Here is a 19,785-nt window from a genome sequence, read left to right as displayed (position 1 = left end):
AGCATTTCCACCCCGCCCGGCCGCCCAGCCCCGGGCCGCGGCTACGCCCCTGAAGCTACCAGAGGGGAAGGGGCCGGGCCGGCCACCTCGCTCTGTCGCTCCCATTCCCTACACACCAATCGCAGAGAAGAGTTCCGTTGCTGTTCAAAATAAACAAGAAACAGAAAGGCGGGCAGGGGGCGGCGAAAGAACGCCGGGGAGGTCCCGCAGCCGCGCCTTCCTCGCTCGCACCGCAGCCCGACCAGCGGGCGGCCCGCTCCGGGCCTACCAGCGCGGCCGCCCTGCCCTCCATAGGCGTCCCGGGAGCTGCCTTCGCGGCCGCGCCCTCCATCCCGCCCTCAGCTGGGCTGCAGGCGGTCTCTACCGCCCAGGCAGGCTCGCAGGGCCGCGGCAGGAGTACCGTTCCACTCTCAGGCACGGACAGGCGTCGGCCTGCCATGCCTGCCGGTCGCTCAGGCATTCTCCCGGCCTGCCCGGGGAGGAGGATCCGCGGAGGGGAGGCGGTCAGGCGGTAGCAACGGAGGAGCCGGCGGCGTGCGCGGCCCGTGGTAGCCGGGAGTGCCGGGTCCGTTGCCCCCTGCGTTTCGCAGCTGTCACACAGCTCATTGTTAGCGTTACCCGCCCCCGGGCCCGTGAGCAACATGAGAGTAGTGGCTTTAATCAGGTAATGGGCTGAGGGAGAGCCCGTGTGGGCGAACGAGGAGGGGTGGCTCGCAGGCGGAGGGAGGGCGCGGGGAGAGGCCGATCCCGCCCGCCCGCCCGCCCGGGGGCAGCGCGGGGGCCGCGCTCCACCCAGCGCCGTCCGGGACCGCCGCCTGGGACCGCCGCCGCCTGGCCCGGCTCATCCCAACCCGCACCGTCCCTGCCGCTCCACCTACCCGGCCCGGCGCGGCGCGGAGCGAGCCCGGGGGCTGGCTGCGTGTGAGAGCCGGGGTGAGGTGATTCCTGCCCTTCTGCTCTCATTCCCTGGATGGTCAAACACTTAAAAACAAAAACAAAACAAAACAAAAAAACCCAACCAAAAAACTAAACCACAAAACCCCCCAACAAAATAACCCCAAACAAACAACACCCAAAATCCCTTTCCCTGATCGCCTGTTCCCCGTTACCCGCTCTCCCGCCTTTGGCCGTCTCCAGCGCGGCGGTGCCGGGATGCGGGGCGGGGAGTGCCCGGGGCTGCCCGAGCCCTGGCGGGGCAGGGGTGGAGGGGAGGGGAGCAGCTGCGGGGGTCCCGGGGGGGTGTGAGGGGCAATGCTCTTCAGCTTGGGGGAGTTTGCATTTGCGTTTCCAGGTGCTTTTCCTTTCCAAATATCTTGGAGCTCTCAGGATAAATTTTGTGAATTACTAACGACAGATTGTTGCAGTGTGTCTTTTGAGACAGATTTAATTTCGCTCGTTTTAAAAAAGGAGGAAACTCATTTAGGTGCAGTTGGGTACAGTCCTGTCTGTCCAGGGCTGCAGGATGTGCTTCTGCAACTCTCTTGTAGTTTTTTTGTCAGTTTCTGCTGTTCTTGTACTGTAAATGTTTTTTTTTGTATTTTTGTAGAAAGATACTAACGTTGTCTAAGAAGTACAAGTGTGTTCTTTTCTTGAGGATAATACTTAATTTAAAACCAACAAGCTATGAAACCTGTAAAAAGAGAAAGATTGTGTGAATATGAACATTGTAATTTTGTTTTTAGGTTCAGTAACTATTTACTAAAGTCTTAACGTTCAATGTATGAAGTTCATTCAGACCATGTCTAATATAAAACATTGTTTCAATTGGAGTTTGGTGGCAAAAATTGTAAATCATTCCAAACATCATCCAGTGAGGAAAAAATACAGCAAAGGTTATTTACATTTTTCAAGATTTGCTTAAATACAGAGTAAGAAAATCACATTAAGTGCTTTTTCTTGTTTTATAGATAAGATTTTGTCTTCCATGTTTATTTATTTTTATATTCTCTAAACAGAGGAATGTGTTAAGAGGCAGGATGAAACAAAATCCTAAAACCCGGTTTCTAACACAATTGCTATTTTAATGGGCTATTTTACAGGGATGGATTTAGTTTCAGTAATAGTTTTAAGAATAGTTTTAAAGAGACATCAAAGTGTCTGAAATCTTTGTAACAGAGCTAGCCTCAAAGATCAGAGGGGGAAAAAGTATTTGAAAAGTTCTTCTTTTTAAATGGTCAGGATTATATGTAAAACTACTTTAACCTGTTTCCTTTTTTTCTAAATGTTGGCCACACTTAAAGTTGATAGTCTTGCTTTAAGGTGGTATTTATGGGGTAAACCCTGTGTTGTGTTTTGTGCTAAATTATAGGTAGTCTAAACCCAGTCTTCTACAAATTCTTTTTAGCTCTTAAAGTCTTCTAGAATTTTCTTACTGTAAATTGTTACACTTGTCAGTAGAAGGCAGTTTTGCTCACAGGTCTTTTATAGACCTGTATCTTTATGGTTGCCATATCCTTTTCCTTCTTTGTTTACAAGCCTTTGTTAACATACCTGCACCGTTGTCAAAAATTAAACCTGGCTGTGTTCTGACTTTGTACAGTTTTCTATAAAAAGGACTTTGAGAACTGAGAGGAATCCCTAGGCTACCTTAGTGGTCTTTCTGTTTTTTGTGTTAGAAGGCATGAGACAACCAACCAGGCTGGGGCTGTGCAGAGTCCACTTTCTTCCCACAGCATGGGCTGTCTGCCTTCACTGGTCTTGACCATGATGTGCTTTACAGCTTGATTATATGGCCTTGTAGGTAGGCACCATTTCATTTTGTTACTTGGTACAGTTTTAGGGCCATAGTAACATTAAAGCAGAAAATAAATAACAGTACATACAGTAGCATGTGATCCAGTAAGCACTCTACAAATTTAGATCAAGTAATTGGTAGTCAAATGTGGGAGATCTGAATGTAACCTCATCTTAACACGTTTTGGTTTTGTTTTGGTTTTTTTTTTTTTTTTTTTGGTGGATGGAAAAGTTTAATAGATTTATTTTTGTATCCTTTGAATTTTTTATTTTTGAAACAATTTTAATACTGAAATGCTTGAAATGCTGTAAACAGCATAGGCAATTATCTACTGTCATTTTTCTTGAACTGCGTTTGGAGTTGGAGTCAGAACTAGTAGGAGGCTTTTATTTTTTAGAATGAAGTCATTCAGAAAGAAAAGAGCCTTTGTCTCATTATAATTCAGTTAAGCCTGAAATTTCACATCATGAAGTGAATGCTAACTATGTTTTCAAGCTATCAAGTGCAGGATTCAGAATTAATGAACATGATTTTTGAATATTTTTTTCATACATACATAGGTTAAAAGAAAGCTGCAAGTATGGACAAGACTAATGTCAGGTAGAGATGGAATCTCAAATTAGGAATCTATGTATTGTCATATTTATATGTGCCTTTATAGCCCTGAAACAAATAACTACAAAAAACTGCTAAGTCTGAAAGGATGCCATGTTATTTATACTATTTCTACTTTATGTTTGAGTTACACAGCAAATGAAGGTCAGCATACAGCATTTTAGCATGGATGAAAGCAGAAGCAGGTAATAGCTGTATGGTTATATTCCTGCAACACACTTTCAAGCTCTTGCATGGCAGGCTTGATAAAAGTGAGAATTTCACCTTGGAAATGCTGGTGGAGTTTGTTGGTAATAGTGTGGTCACAAAGAAACCCCCATTCTGTTATAGCAAGGACCGTATGTTTCCCTGTTTATGTGACTCTAAGGCAAGACCCATTTTTACAGAGCTGTTCTGGATTTCTGTTGCAGTTCCTTCTCTTGACTGGTTCTTGTGCCTTGGCATTTCAAAGAGCTGCACAAAATCTGCAGTCGTAGTTTGAAGGCTGTGAGTCTGAATGTGGAAAGTGTTCTAGAGCACTCTTAGTTTTACTGTTAGACTTTTTTTTTTTTTCTTTTTTTTTAGTGATTAAAATCTATGAATCTATTTAATTGCACCAGGAGAGCAGAATTCTTTCCTGACTCATGGTAGAAAAAGTTCCAGTAGTTGTTCAATGAATATCAATAATAATTGTATTCTCTGTTTTAGAGTATCATCTGTTGGCCTCAGAGAAGAATATAATTCTGTTTGTCTTTTATTATTTTTTTTTAATCAGCAGTAATTATTTTTATTTGCACTTATACGCAGTAAAAATTTTGTATTTTCAGTGCAGTGTCAGCTGAACCTACTGCCTTTAGTAATTACAGTTTTTGAGAATGGGAAGTACATTTAAAATGCTGAAACTTTAGGTAAAGTATCCCATGAGGGACAAATATTCCTAACATGATAGTCTTAGTTAAAAAAGACTGTTAGTGCTGACAGTTCTCTGGAACAGTTATATATTTTTTAATTATTTATAAAAATATAAAAATAAAAATATATCATATATATTTTATATACATTTTATATAAATTTTATTTTATTTCAAGTTGTCTAGTTATGAGCACAGAGTAATTTGTCACTGCAGTAGAGGACAGTCCTTGTTCTGATAGGATCCAAGTGTGTGGCTGTTCTTTGTGGAACATCCCAAATTAGTAGTAAAATACAGAACTTGGTATGTGTTTTGTAGATACTGCATGTAGGCTCTGAATGTACACAGTGTTGTATGGTGAAGTCCTCCTTTTCTTGCTGCTAGTATTTTGCAAGTTGTTTTTTTGGTTTGTTTGGGGTTTTTTGTTTGTTTGGGGGTTTTTTTGTGTGTCTTAAACCTTTATAACTGGTTCTGATTATAGGAATTTTAAAGTAGTTAGTCAAAAGTCATAAAGGTTAAAACTTGAAGCAATACTTTTAATTGCCACTATTTTCTTTTTCTTACAGTGGTGGGAAGGACAGCTGTTACAATATGATGCAGTGTGTTGCTGCTGGGCATCAGATTGTTGCTCTGGCCAATTTAAGACCAGCCAAAAACACAGGTATGAAAACCACATTTCTTATAGGAGAATTTTTTTTTTTTAAGTTAGAAATAGTGAAGGCACAGCTGCACCTGAATTAAGTTCCTTGATGTGTTTGTATATAGTTTTGCAGGGCAAACTAGGAATTGCAGGGCAATCTAGGAATCTTAAAAGAGGCAGAAAAATTAAAATGTGTTTCTCCTCAAGGGGGAAAGAAACACAGAAGATGAAGATGAGTAGAAGAGGAGTTTACACAGTTTGAAAAAGGGGAAATACGAACATTCCTAGTAGTAAACAGAGGGACTGTGTGAGCTCAGTAGCACAATTAGTAAAAGGTGGTAGAATGTAGCATCAAGCAAAACACAGTATTTCTAGAGATACTTTAAAATGCCACAAACCATTTCAGCTGACAAAAATATGTAGTTTTGTTGCTTCTCATTTGTTTTTAACCTTGTGTATCTTCCTCCATTAAGGTAGCTCAGCATTTCTAAACTGGATCGAGGAACTGATCCAGGTTGCAGTTGGCCTTGAAGCACTTCTTTTTTCTGCATTTTTCTTCCTTTTAGCTTGGACTAGTTTTCCTCACAGGCTTAGCCTAGACATATTTCTGTGCAAGAGAATGAGAGAAACTAGGGTAGTCTTAAGTCAGTAGTGGGATGAGAGAGTGAGCTTGAACTTGAAGTGAGACTTGAAAAGGAAGTGAGTTGTCTCCTAGCTGGGAGGGGAGAATGTTAAAGTGTGTTAACATAAGTTAACTGTTCAGCATATTAAGTATGATAATTGGTAACTGTATGGTAGGAAGATACACAGAGAAAGTGAAGGAAGAAGGGAACTGCCATAAAAAATGAGTCATGGATGGAACTGGCAAATGCTAGGATGTACTGGAAGTTTATTTTTTGGATAACTAGGCTATAATCTCTAAACTTGTTGAGATATGTTGTCTATAAACTAATTTATCCATATCAGAAATGTAGAATATTGTCATTAAAATTATAAAACACTCTCAGTGCGTAGTGGAAGTTTTATGGAAAGTTAATTGAGGTGCTTCAGTCAATAGCAGTTTCTATGCCATTTATTTCATTTTATCTTGTACTGCTGCTGCCTGGAGAGTCTCAATTGGTAAAGGAACTGTGTATTCTGAACTGAGTATCAGTCTGAAGACCTTGCCATACTCATGTATGCTGAAAAACACTGAGGCTTTTTTAAAACAACTCTTCTGGTCTAGGTGGGTTAGTTGTGATTACGGGTTTGGATTTGCACTGTTTGAGCAAAAGTGTATCTGTTGCATGGTATCAGATGGGAGGTGGCCTCATTGTTACATGAAAAATTAGTTATCTTGATGAATTTTACAGACTTTCTCTCTGTGAGATGTGCTGTGTAGGCATACAGCAGAGGTGCTTGATGTGTCTATGTAAATTAAGAGAAGTTGCAGTATTACAAAGTAGCATTAAAATAGTGAACTCTGTTAGTTTTTAATAAATGAGGTGGAGATGTCAGCAACAATGATGTATTATTGCTTCATTAGTCTGTTTGAAAAATTAACTGAAAGATTATATATATGAACAGCTTATCAGATAGTTTGAGATTTAATTCTAATCCATGATACCTGCATTTTAGCTGTATTTTTCTTACCTGCTAGCTACCAACAGCTTGTAAGAAAATTCAGTTACTTTTTTCTCCTGGTTAAGGAAAGAGCAGCAAAGAATTGATGTAATTTCAAGATTAATTTTTTAAAAGCGTGACTGTAAGAAGGGTCTGGATATTATAACAGATTTTCTTTTCTTTTTATACATTAAGTAATGTCAAAACATTGTAGCAGTCTACTTTTTTCCTACTTAAGCTAAAATAATATCCTCCTCTTTCTTGATGACCATTTTAAGTTCTTGTTAGCATTTGATAACAATTTTAACAGTAAAGTTTTTGGAAAATTTGCTATTACTTATTCTCAGTCCCGCAGTTCTTTCCAGATTACTTGCTTTGAGTGTGTTGAAATGTGTCTGGGTTTGTGCCTCTGCACTGTGTTCCTATTGAAATTACCATATAAATAGGAGCAGGATTGGACCATTATGAGACTTTTGGATGAAGCAGAGAGGAATACCAAATAAGAAATAGACACTAGAGTTTCCAAATCAGCAGTATGTTTGTAACATGACTTTTCTCTCCATACCCCTGTTGGGTGGAGAAATCTTTTTTTCTTTCCATGTTTACAGAGGTATTGTTACCAAACATCTGTTTGGGAACTGAAAACTATAAACATTTCTATTTTCATGGTGCTTTTTAGTGTTATGATTATTTATAGTTGTTGAAATAATGTACCTAATGTAACTGTTTCTTAATTGTGGCAGGGCAGACTGATGAACTGGACAGCTATATGTATCAGACAGTAGGACACCATGCTATTGACCTATATGCTGATGCATTGGATTTGCCACTCTATCGAGGTTTCATAAAGGGGAGCAGTGTAAATACTGGAAGAGTGTATACTACATGTCAGGAAGATGAGGTTGAAGACCTTTACCATCTCTTGAAACTCGTTAAGGTATGCTGAATGAAGAATAAGAAATACTATGTAACTCATTTATGAACTTAAGTAAATGATCCACTTAGGTATTTAAGGAAAGCTTGGAGAAAAAGCCTGAATATTTTTGTAAGTTTTATTTCCATTCATTTGTTTTTCCTGGCACTGTAAATGCATAACTATTACTTTTTCCATGATGTAAATCAGCCTTATTAATCCACATTTCAAGCTAAAACCTTTTTCCTATTTCATGAAAATTCTTCTAACAGGTACTTGGTATATACTACAAAACTGTAATTGTAAAATTATCTAAAAAGAAAATCTTTATGTAGTTTCATAGTTGAAATAATGCATTGCTTAATTACAGGAATTGAGAGATCTTTTGTGTTTTTTGCATTTATCAATGTATGGAAAATACTGCCTAGACATTTCCATTTGTGCACACTTAGATTCTGGTTTACAGAACATTGTTATTTGTTTTTGTGTTGCAGAAATACTACAGAGTATTTTACAATTATAGCAAATACACACTTAATTTTATTGATCAAACTGGTAGACTACTTTCTGAAACTTCAGCTAAAGTTTTTAGTCTTCAGTTCAGGTGCTGAAGATTTTTTAGCTCCCTTTCTTCCACTGAAATGAGAATTGAGATTCATAAACCTAAAAGTTTCAGGCTTATTGTTATTTCAGTTTAAAAAAAAGTAGGCTTGCAGATAAGACCTAAGCATGTGGGCTGAGTGCAGAACACTTTCTGCACCATGTTGAAGGTGAGAGTTACATCTTCTAAGGAATTTTGGCAAGCAAATAAATTGTGTTCCTCTAAAGTAAAGATCAAAATTATATACCTGTATTTGAGCAGAAGACTATGAAACAGGAAAAGAGTTTATGTAGGCTACATGGCCTCAGGCTGCACCAGGGGAGTTTTAGGTTGGTTATTGGGAAAAATTTCTTCACCGGAAGGGTTTTCAGGTGCTGGAACAGGCTGCCCAGGGAAGTGGTTGAGTCACCATCCCTGGAGGGATTTAAAAGATGTGTAGACGTGACACATCTTAGGGCAGTGGTTTAGTAGTAAACTTGGCAGTGTGAGGTTGGACTCAATCTTAAGGGTCTTTTCCAACATAAATGATCATATGATCATGTGCTTATGCTCTGAAGTGCTTTGCAGAGGTTTTGAGTGGAACATGCACGTCGTCCAGTACAGGAATTGAAAGAAAATGTTTAAAATATTTTTGAAACATGATAGTATTAGAAATTAAAAGGACTGGTATATGCTCTCTCAGAGTTGTGTGGTAACAGCTTTCTGCTGTTGGTTAAGGTAATAAACTGCTAATAAATTTATTTAAAAATGGGCAGATTAGTGGCAATTAAGATGATACTTCCTTTTCGATTCTTGCTCTCTTTGGAGAAATGGATGCCTAACATAAATTCATGCTAATGTTAAATCTTGACAACTTCTGCCTTGAAAGTTTCTACATGATAATTATAACTATAGTTGAAAGAGATGTTATCAAGTTGTCTGGAATATAGAAATATTAATTCCAGTATATGGTATTTTAAAGGCATAAATATTAACAATGTACTGCCTTTGTGTTAGATTTTGGATAACCATGTCTTTACCATCAAAACTGTCTGTGAAATCCTGGTTCAGAAGAAGTCTTGCACATTCTGATTAATATTTGCAAAATTATGAGTGGGATGTAAACCACAGGAGCTATAAGTCTTAGTATTTTTAGTTTTAAGAAAAAGATAGGAACATTTTTCTATTGTATGTTAACAGTAACTTTGAGAACTTTCTATTTTTATTTTTTCACATTTATTTATAACTGCAGTTTTGTAGCTTTACTATGTAAGTCTTAATCACTGAGGATTTTGCTGTAGGATTTCTTTTCCCCAGATGTTAATAGTTTTAAACAGGGAGCTCAATTTGCATTCTTTTGAAGGGAGGGGAGGAATTCTGTGGGAGCTGCGGAAGCCCTGTCAAAATGCATCCTTGAGTGAATGCAATTCCAAAATGCTGGTCAAACTATCACAGCTCTGTTTCTGTGTCAAATGATTTGGGCCCAAGAATACAGTTGTGTCTAGATCAAAATCACATAGTGTGCCTCACTTTCAGTTTGCAAAGAATGCTTGTTTTGCAAGTAATTCTTTAGTAAAAAAGTAAACCGAAATACATTTGGAAAATTAGTATGAATTCAAAAGTGTTCAACATTTTATAAAACAAGGTTGTGAGAACAAGATTTCTAAAAAGTGATGCATTTCCCTGCAGTGCTGGGAAGCTCAGGAGAACAGTCCTGTTCTAGTTCACTGGACTCAGAAGGTGGTATTGACTGCTGATGACTGTAAACCTGCTAATTTTATTGTCATGAACTAAGAAGATTGATAGGTATGAAGGACATTTGTATTTATTTTTCAGTTGTCTAATACCCTGATTTAGATTCTGTGTTCAGTATATCTTGTGAAACACACCTGAGTATTTATATGGCCTCTAAAGGTATCTCATTATGCAGTCCTCCCCTGATAGTAGAATATTTACTTTGTGAGACATGTAAATCCTGAACTCTAAGTAATAATTTACTTTATTCTTACTGAATAGGGGTTGCTGTTATCCTTGTTTGTCCATGTTTGCTTCTTTATTGGAGCTTTTTCCAAGAAAGCTTGTAAGCAGTAGAGTTTCTTAGATACCTGAATTGTCCTTCAGGGTTTTATCATGGCTCTGTCTTTAAAACCAGGAAATGTGTGGAAAAATTGTGTTTATTTCTCCTTAGTAATGGGAAAGGCTGGAGCGTGGAGGCATTTTTATGAAACATTCCTACAACATACTCTTCAATACAGGCATATTAAACTGCTTTCTTCCTTTTTCAGTGTCATGATCTTGTCCGAGTACACCAGAGAACTGGTGTTAGGTAGATTGCCTGTTGAATTGTTTTCTGTATCTCACTGGAACTATGGCTAAACTTTTGTTGGTTTTGTTGTTGGCTTTTGTGGGTTTTTTTGTAGCAGGTTGCACACTTCACAAACCAGATAATTTATTTCAGTTCTGGGTTTCAATAGACAGTTGTACCCCCCTCCAGGTTTCTTTCCCTATCTCCTTTGCTCTGTGAAGACTTTGCCTTCTTTTGTTAGATTTCCACTGCTGCAATAATTTGTAGCATTTCTGATTTAAACCAGTTTTTTTCTTCTAGCTGTTTTTTGTCATCTTTTTCAATAACATTTTTCAGTACTTGAGGTTTTTTAAATTAGTATTTAAAAAATCTAATGGATTCTACTTATAGTTTATAGTATATTTCTGTGTGCTTATTATAAAGCATGTGGGTTGATTTGGAATGCATTTTCAATCTTACTGTGTTAGTATTTCTGACAGGTTTTTTGTGGTGGGCTAATTTATGGAATCAGAACCTATAAGCTTAGAAGAAAACAAACAGTACACTTGAAAGAAATGAATATATTGAATCTCAAAACTGAAAGATTATTAATTATGATGTCATCCACTGATCATCAGCTGAAAAATAAGAGCTGATGTTGGGCATATTTGATCTATTTGGATATATTTGAAGCATTTGAATAAAAATAACCTTTGCTTCTTGCACTATTTAATTTTATCAGTAATGAGAACAGAGAAAGAAATTTTATTTTTTGAAATATCACATTCTGGAGCAGTGATCTTATAACGTAGTTATTAAGTAACATAGTTTTAGTTGCAGCCAGAAAGAGCTTTTTAATACAGTGTGACTACTGTAATTACTATTTTTTTTAATCATATTTTTGTTCATGATTTTTTAAATTTGAACATTTACTGATGCTTGCTGAAGACAGGAAGTATTCCTGTTTGAGACTTAAAATTGCAATAGCTGTGTATTTTTGGATGTTATTTTGATGATACTTTTTCTAATACAGACAGAGGTAACTTAGGTCCTACCATTACTCACTGAAACTCCCTAAGACCTGGAACTCTTCAGGAAACAGTTCCTCAGCGTTTGAGATGAACTGATGAAACACCAGGTTATTTGGATAGGGATTAATTACCTCACAGAAGTTAAAGCTTTCAGTTCCTCATTATTGCTAAAACTGCCATGCTGAGGAAACAGTCTTCCTTTCATCCTTCTCCAAAATTTAGCTATGGTGGCAAAAGGGTAAAATGAGTTCTTGGATTCAGTCTGATGACTGACTTTTTGTGTCTTGTACAGCCAAACATCTAGATGGTCCCATCAGGAAAAATATATGAATAAATGTAATGTAGTAGTCTACTGCAGGCATTGCTTCACTGTCTCCAAAATGGGTATAAGAGAGACAGTGAAGTATTTAAAAATAATCATTTGGCTTTTAGGTGTTCATTTTCATCAGCTCTTGGTATTCCTTGTGACTTCAGGGGTAGTATGTACATGATAAACACTAATTGTGTACTCTAAAATGATGTGAATAAAGGTTGTTGATTTTCTTAGGAGAGCTAAATATTATTGATTATGGAATGCTGTTTGACTTCAAAAATCTGTAATGTCAGAACCTCACCATGCTGTTCACCAATTTTTTTTTTTTTTGCAGTTCATAAATTCAGTAGGTAGGTAGCTTTCCCCTCGTACTGATGGGATTCAGAGAATTCAGAGGCTGCAGAACAGCTCTGTTCTAGTCATTATTTCCAGTGTTTCCAGTTGAAGAAAATCTGAGGTTTTCCCTATTAAGATCTGAAATATTTGTAGATGTATAGAGTAACTGCTTAAACATGTATTTCTCAACATTTTTGAAAAAGATTAAATCACAGGAAGAGGTATTTGTCACTATACTGAATTTAATTTTGAATTTATTTACTGAAAATAAAAGTGTAATATCAGTACTGAGAAAACATCTTAAAAAATCTTCAGTGACCAGATAGGGGGAACAGTTATAGATTAAAAAAAGGAATTTATTTTTTGGACCCTCTACTATTCATGTTGATTCAAAAAACATTTGGAGGCCATGTCTCTCAGCACATTTCTTTTTGCTTTATACATGCAATTAAATGTGAACTTTAAGAAATTGTATGAAATGGCTACCTATACTAACAAGAAATAATTAACCATGCTTCTTCATAACGTAAGATTGCTGATTCTGTGATTCTGTGAAAATATTTCCTGCTGTTTTTCATGTAGCACAGACTAAGTTGTTTTACATTTCTTAAGGTCTAGATTTTTATTTGTGAGGATTTGAATTGTTCATTTGCACGCATCGTATTCAACAATTTTTGGTTTTAATTGAATTATGGTTTTTTAAATAATTGTGGAGTGCATCTCCATTGCTTCTTCCAGCTTGGGGGGTGAGCATTGTCATCAACAGTGAGTGAGTTAAGGGAGGAGGATGAGAAGTAATTGCGTAGTTGGCAGTGCTTTAAGCAGTGTAAAAATAATTGTGTATCTTGTTCTGTTCACAAGACAGAGTTTGTTTAGGATTACTTTTTTTTTATTTTTTATTTTTAGTTTGAATTTTAAAATGAGATGGGAACAAGGAAATTTTTTAATCAACAGGATGCCTGCCATTCTCCATGTCTCATCTGAACTGTTCAGGAAGGGTCATTTTTTGTTTTTTTTCCAGAGGGGGATCTTGAGGTTTTTCCTTACCGTGAGAAATGTAGAGCTTTGTGTAAACAAAAAAGTCACTGTATTTCTCTGTTAGGTGTATGGAGTTGTTTTCACTCACTCTCGGTCTTGTTGTGTTAATATTGAATAAGCAGAGACAGTCAGGCTGGTGGTGAAAGATGGTAAGCAAGCCCCAGGGCTTGTTCTGGTCAGCTTTAAACCTTCTGATTGCCAGGTTTTCCTAATTTCCCATTTCCAGGGCATCTCTAGTGTGACCTTGCCTGCTGAATATGATGTTCTGGGTTGCAAGATTCTCACATGCATTTGGAAATGGGCAGCCAGGCATTGTTTACAGGACGCCAAGTGAACCGTGCACTCGCAGCAAGTTTGATAAACACACATTTCCTCCTTTTATCAGTGAGATTGCAGAATGTGAAGTATGAGTTTCCAGTTTTACTCATTCCTTTCAAACCTTTTCCTGTTTAAAAACTGAATCTCAGTAATTGGATGATGATACATCCTTAGATTTTGTTTTGCTTTTTTTGTTATTGTTGTTTCAAATTCTGATTCACTGACATTTCAGCCTACCTTGACCAGGTTTGACAGACTTTCAGATAAAAGCTTTCCATTTGTTCAGCTCTGAAAAGGCTCATCCTTATCAATGTAAAGTGAATGCTAATTAACAGTAATGGCTTCTAATCACTTTGCTTTTATACTCCTTTAGGAGCACTGCTATTATCCAATGTAGTTAAGTGAAATGCTTGTATATGAGTCAACAATGCTGCATTTCTTCTCCAAGCTATTGCTCATAATCAAGCTTTGAATAAATTACGATAATAAAATTGGTTTTAATGTGCTGTATTGCATGGGGAGAAAGGAGCCTCAAATATATTTTTAAAGATCTTGAATATTTAGAGAGTTATCTGTTAACATTTTGGCATTCAGTATTGTACTTAAATGGAAAAATACATTAAAATGTTTAAGTCAATTTTGTAAATGTTATCAAAACTTTTTTTCATCATGGTTTGAATTTTATTTAGTGACATGCATAGACTCAACAGCCTCAGTAACAGCCCCATTTAGATCCAAATGCACATCTGTAGGAATGAACTACATTTTTGAGTTAAAATGCAGTTTAATTTTGAATAGAACAAGCACATATCTTAACTTGAGAACTTCACCTGTTTAGCCTGTAGTTTTTATTTAGTAGGTTAATATGAATTTCTTCTATTAATACTTTTTATCTAAGGAACTGTTAGTTCTTTATGCAGGCATGCAACCTTCCTGGCTGCCTGCAATCATGTACATTTCAAAAGGAGTATAAAAGTTATGCTAGTGAATCAATAAAATAAGATGAACCTTTATTTTAGCAAAATTAGACTGTTATAAACAAGACCTAAATGTATTCCTAGACTTGTAGCATTTCCAGCAATTTAAAAGTAATTCTGATTTAGAAACAGAATTAGGCTAGAGACAAAATATATATGAATTTGAAATTGAGTGAACTTTTCTACTTATATTTCTCACATTTCTTACATTTATTACTCTTACTCTTCATTAATTTTATTATTCTTAGATTTATTACTCCCATTTCACATACAGGGCCTGTTTGGAAGCCCAAGATGGCAAAACCTGAATGAAATCCACTTCTTATATGCCCATTAGTTTTTTGTTTTATTTATCTTTTATTAACAAGATCCTTGAAACAATTACTTAAATCACTTAGAAAGAATTCCAGGCTTTACTGTCTATGGAGGAACCAGGGTCTTGCTTAGTAAATACACTTGTGCTGTCGGGATTTGCAATTTAAAAAAACACACAGAATTTTCATTTTCTGTGGCAGGTTTGTTTCATGTTGTACTTCTGTCTTTGCATGCTTAGAGACACAATTCCTCCAGAGTTACCAGCACAGTTCTTGTGCATGTGGGTGTGAGTGAGTATCCACAGGCACTGTCTGTGGTTTTGGGTTGTTTGTTTTGTTCATTCATTCACGTAGCTGTAGACAGTTTCCTTGTAAATGTTTTGTTTGCTTGAGCATCTTAACAATTATTCTTTGATTTATTATGAAGTTATTGCCTACTTTAATTTCAATGTAGCCTTGCCTCTTTAAATACGAATTTGAGTCAATGTTCATAAAAGTCCTATGTTTTTTTGCTGTAGTACTGTAAAGCATGCTGCTTGTGGGTTTTCTCACCAGATTATTGAAAAAGTGCATTTAAATAGATGGTATTATCCGTATCTTATTTCAGTACTTTGGTTTCTTGTTTGGCATCTTCATAATTTTTAAGGATAGAAAAGAGAAATATAAAAATTGAATAGCTGAGGCAACTGGATGCTGTATATTATTTATACTTCCTGTTAGGCAGGGGTAATACATGTTTTAAAATTTATTAGTGCTTAATGAAATGTAGTTGGAGTTAGTTCTAACAAAATACAATCAAGGACGAGCTTTCATATAAGTAAAACATTTGTCAGACTTGTCTTCATAGATATTTTTATCTCCAAAGCTTATTCTTTGCGTGAAAATTATTTTGCTTTCTTATTGAATCACTAAGTTATATAAAGCTGACTTATTTAACATCCCTCCTCTGTTATGAATGTCCTACCTACAGCAATTTCATGCTTATATTATTTTCCACTGGACACTTACTGTTTCTGATCAGTGCATTTAAAGGTAATTCTTTTGGAAAGGCTGGGGTTTCATTTGGTTTGTATTGCACCAACATTACCATTTTCAAACCAGAAATGATTGATTTGTAACTGTCTTTATGAAAAGGAATAAAACAGAAATGGCCCTTTACGCTGCAAAAGGACTGTACAGCGTGCAGATATTCTTTCTGTTGATAAATTCTGCCTGTGGAAGAATTGCCTAAGAGTCATCACTCATTTTCATATTGATTATGTGTGGGATTCCAGTAAGAGGTTGCTGTTTGCAAAGGATAAGGTGGCGCTATGGAAAGTGCTACAAAGGAAAATGCCAAATGTGTGCACTGCAGTATTCCTATCAGCTTGGCAGTCTGTTACCTGAACTATTTTTTTCAGTCCATTTTCTTTCAGAAATACAGCTTCAGTCTTTTTGCCTTATTATTGTTTTAGCTTTAGTGCATTTGCATGCTCTCCTAACTCTGGATTCTTTTTTTAGTTAGGTATTTATTTTTCTGACAGTTTTCCGTTCTTGGGCCCTGCCACGGTGTAACTCTTGATAACTGATACAACACTGCCCTCTGTAGTTTCTCCCTACATGCTTACTACCTACAGCTGGTTTTGAACATTCAGGTAAAGAACAGGGTGTTTAGACTTATTTTTAACTCAAACAAAAGTCCTGTTTTTCTTAAGGAAACATTTTGATTTTTCTCTGACTATTTTACATGCAAGAAAGAAAATAAAAGAGACTGTTCTAAGTAATCTTTTAGTTATATGTGCTTCCTTCTCATTATCTAGTGAAAATCTGAAACTTTATCAGTCATTAAAGCTGGACGGGATTTTCTGAGTTGCGTAGGCTCTTCCGAAGTTTTTGTTTGAAGTGGAGCTTCAAAATAAACTAATTTCAAACTTGCTTGCTTCATGCTTGCTGCTTCTAAACATGCTCTGCCAGGGACTAAAGGCATGCTCACCAGCAGAACGCCTTAACTTTGTGAATAATGTTGTTTTAATTCACGCAGTGACTGAAGTAATTTTTGTTCATTAGCTTTAATTTGTCTCCAAAACTCATTTACAATTTAGATTACTCTTTTAGCTCATTATAGCTTAATATGCAAATAACTGTTTATTCTGTGTTTTCTGCATAACTTGTTAGATGGGTTCAGTATTGGACACTTCTGTTCCCTGTATTCACACACATGCACATTCACACTCATGCGCTGCCATTAAAATATTATAAACTGCAATAAAAAAAGCACGACCTTTTTTAAAAGAAATGCTTTAACTACAATTAGTTTCTTCTGTAACAGCATCATAAAAGTCATGCTATGAAAAATCAAATGGCTTTATTTTATGGTGGGGAGTGTTAATGTATGTGTAGAACACACTCTTAATGCACTTCCATGAAATGAAAATCATAAGTCATTGCAGTAAATTATAGTTAATGATGTAACCATTGATGGCTATTCAAAACATTCCTGTATCTCTAATGATTTGTGTAAAACACATGACTGCCCACATGTCTGAGTTCCTTTGGAATAGTGGATAAGATAAACGCACCAGCTTTCTACTTCTGAAGACCATTTTTTCCTGTGTGAAAACCGATAAGAATTTTGGTGGAGTAAATAGGATACCACAAACCATTCCTTGCCATATTTGAGATCTCATACTGAATTATGATGAAGACTAAATTCAAATGTTGAGATGCTTCAGGAATGTGGTGCGTAGAAGCTTTGATTTTTGTCTGCCTGTTCCATGGGTAATCTCTTACCCCCAGATACATGGCATCTTTACTTTTTTACTATGAGATTCTATATACTCAAAGATTTCTGGAGGAAGCAACTGTTACAGAGTAATATGCACCTGCTAATCCAGAAAATACCCCAAATTTACTATCAATTAACATAAAATGATTATAGAAGTTAAGAAGGTGACACATGTTTCTTCAGTAAATCAAATATTCATCTGTCAGTAGTGTTAAATTTGGTCAGACTGATTTTACTTCATGCTAAATTTAAATGAAACCGTGAGTCAAGCTTAATTCTTGTACTGATTTCATAATTGTTGCCAATATTAATCACTGGAAGGTGGTTTTTTTTTGGCTTTATTAATGGGCTTCTTCATCCATGTGTTCTTTTTTAATGTTAAAACAAGTATTTTTATTATTTTTCTACATTATGATCAAACCATGGATTTTTATGATTTTTGAAGTGTTCTGGAAAGTTTAATTCATGAAGAAAGGGCAGAAATGGAATATTAGAAAAAAGAGGTAATAGAAATTTCTGCTTTAAACTAAATAGCCCCTTTAGATAAGATTTTAATCTTTTCGCTGGAACTTAATCACATTTCACTCTTTTTGGACAAATTGTCATTCAGATCAGTGGATGTCTGACTTAGAAAATGAAATCTTAATTAAAAGAATATTTTAATGAAAAGAAAATACAAGTGATTTGTTATAAGTGTGATCTGGTTGGCAATAAGAGAAGCATATAATTTTAAACAGAGGTCTTTGAGACAGATTAGATGCTGTCTATTTGGAAAAACGAATAAGGTGTATTTTCTTGCAATGAAGCCAGCAAACTAAGATTCAACATGATTAAAATTATGATAAATGTAGATTAAATTATTGGAGATGCTGAATTACATCTTTTCTGTCTTCTGAGATCTGGCATAATTTACCAAGACCAGGTAAAAACAGAGCAGCCACTGCAGGTTTTAGGAAATGCCCTGTTTAGTCAAAAAACTTTCTCTTTTTAGATAAATATGATTTTGTGATTTTAATCCATCCTACAGTCATTACCTTCTCCCAAAAGAAGGTTTTCTTAGTGTCTAGTTGGATTATATGATCCTTGTCTGAAATACTTACTGAAAGATAATACATGCTTAAGGTAAATATTTTACTGAAAATACTTGTTTATCAAAAAATTATATAAGATATTGCATAAGAATGAGCAGTTAATAACTTTCAAATGTACTTTCATAAAATCTGAGTTGATGAAAGGTAGTTAAGGGTGTTACAGAAAGTCATCTTAATTTTAATTTCTAGAATTTCTTTGACTTTGAAATAACAAAAATGTGGAGATTGAAAGTAGTAACTATCTATTGCTATTTACTTGGTTAACAGCTACCTATGTTATAATGCTAGTTATAAGAAGAAAAATAAATACTGCATTCTAAAATGTAACATTTTTTTTTACATTCAAAAAGAAATACTGACTTTTCTCACTGAAGACATTTATAAAAATGTTTCTTTATGACCCCAGGGGGGTCTTTATGGTTAAATTTAAGTTTTAAGACCTTTTTACAGGATGTTCTTATAGAGTCATTTCATCGTTTACTTCCAAGAGATTCTTTCTTTCTGTGGAACTTGATCACATGAGAGAGAATCCTTGATGGCAAAAGAAAAAAATAATTCCATGTATTTAAAGAAAAAAACGAACACTTGGGTTTTACTTGGTTACTTGATGACCTGTCTGCTTTTATAACTATAGGAAGTATAGATCATATTCTCAAAATTATTGTGAAGGATCAGTAGATACTGAGGAGTTAGGGACTAATAACAAATAAATGCTCTTCCTTTGAAGTATTTTCTTATTGACCTGTTTGCTCTCCTTCCCTTAGGCATCTTTTCTTTAGTTATCTTCTGTGCTATTCACAAACCCTTATTTTTTTTAGGTTTTTTTTCTTCTGCTGTTCTGTTCTGCTTACACAATGACTTGATAAGTTGTACTGCATACTATATGTGATGCTTTTTTTTTTTTTTTTTTTTAATTGTACTTTTTGGTATCCAAAACAGTGCAGCTTACTACAGAATATGTCATCCATGCAGGTGCCTTAAGAGACCTGGCACAGCTTTGTCTTCTTGGCTTTCTTCAGCTTTTGTGTTCCCTGGCCAGTGTACCAGGACAGAGAAAGAATTAATAAATATGGGTATATATTTTGCAGAACTTGTGTTTAGCCTGTCTGTGATTTTACAGAGCTACATTACCATGGGGTTACAATTGCTTGTCTTAATTTATCAGTCTTTCCCATTCATGCTGTCATGTTTAATTCAGCTACAGATTGTTTTATGAAGTCCAGTAGTTCTTTTTTCTTTCACATTTTGTAACGTTCTTTAGACATCTGCAGATTTCCAGTAGTTTTGATGGTTTTATACTACAATAACCCTTTTTGCCACCTTTAGGATTAGCCTCATCCTTTGGA

The 19,785-nt window shown here is 36.1% G+C and overlaps 1 protein-coding gene across 3 annotated transcripts in view; it reads left to right on the top strand.

Annotated features, from left to right (window-relative positions):
- Positions 1-279: 279 nt before the first annotated feature.
- The window catches only part of DPH6 (diphthamine biosynthesis 6), a 182,331-nt gene continuing 162,825 nt past the window's right edge, over positions 280-19,785 (top strand). For 2 of the 3 annotated variants that reach the window (XM_071744305.1, XM_071744306.1), the window contains exons 1-3: positions 280-664; positions 4,805-4,899; positions 7,224-7,417. In XM_071744305.1, coding sequence (XP_071600406.1) covers positions 642-664; positions 4,805-4,899; positions 7,224-7,417 — 312 coding nt within the window. In that variant the 5' untranslated portion in view covers positions 280-641. The remainder of the gene's footprint in view (positions 665-4,804; positions 4,900-7,223; positions 7,418-19,785) is intronic. The other variant, XM_071744304.1, reaches the window with a different exon arrangement.

The sequence above is a fragment of the Heliangelus exortis genome, chromosome 5, assembly GCF_036169615.1.
Source record: "Heliangelus exortis chromosome 5, bHelExo1.hap1, whole genome shotgun sequence".
Lineage (NCBI taxonomy): Eukaryota > Metazoa > Chordata > Aves > Apodiformes > Trochilidae > Heliangelus > Heliangelus exortis.
This window is presented reverse-complemented; position numbering and strand designations above follow the sequence as displayed.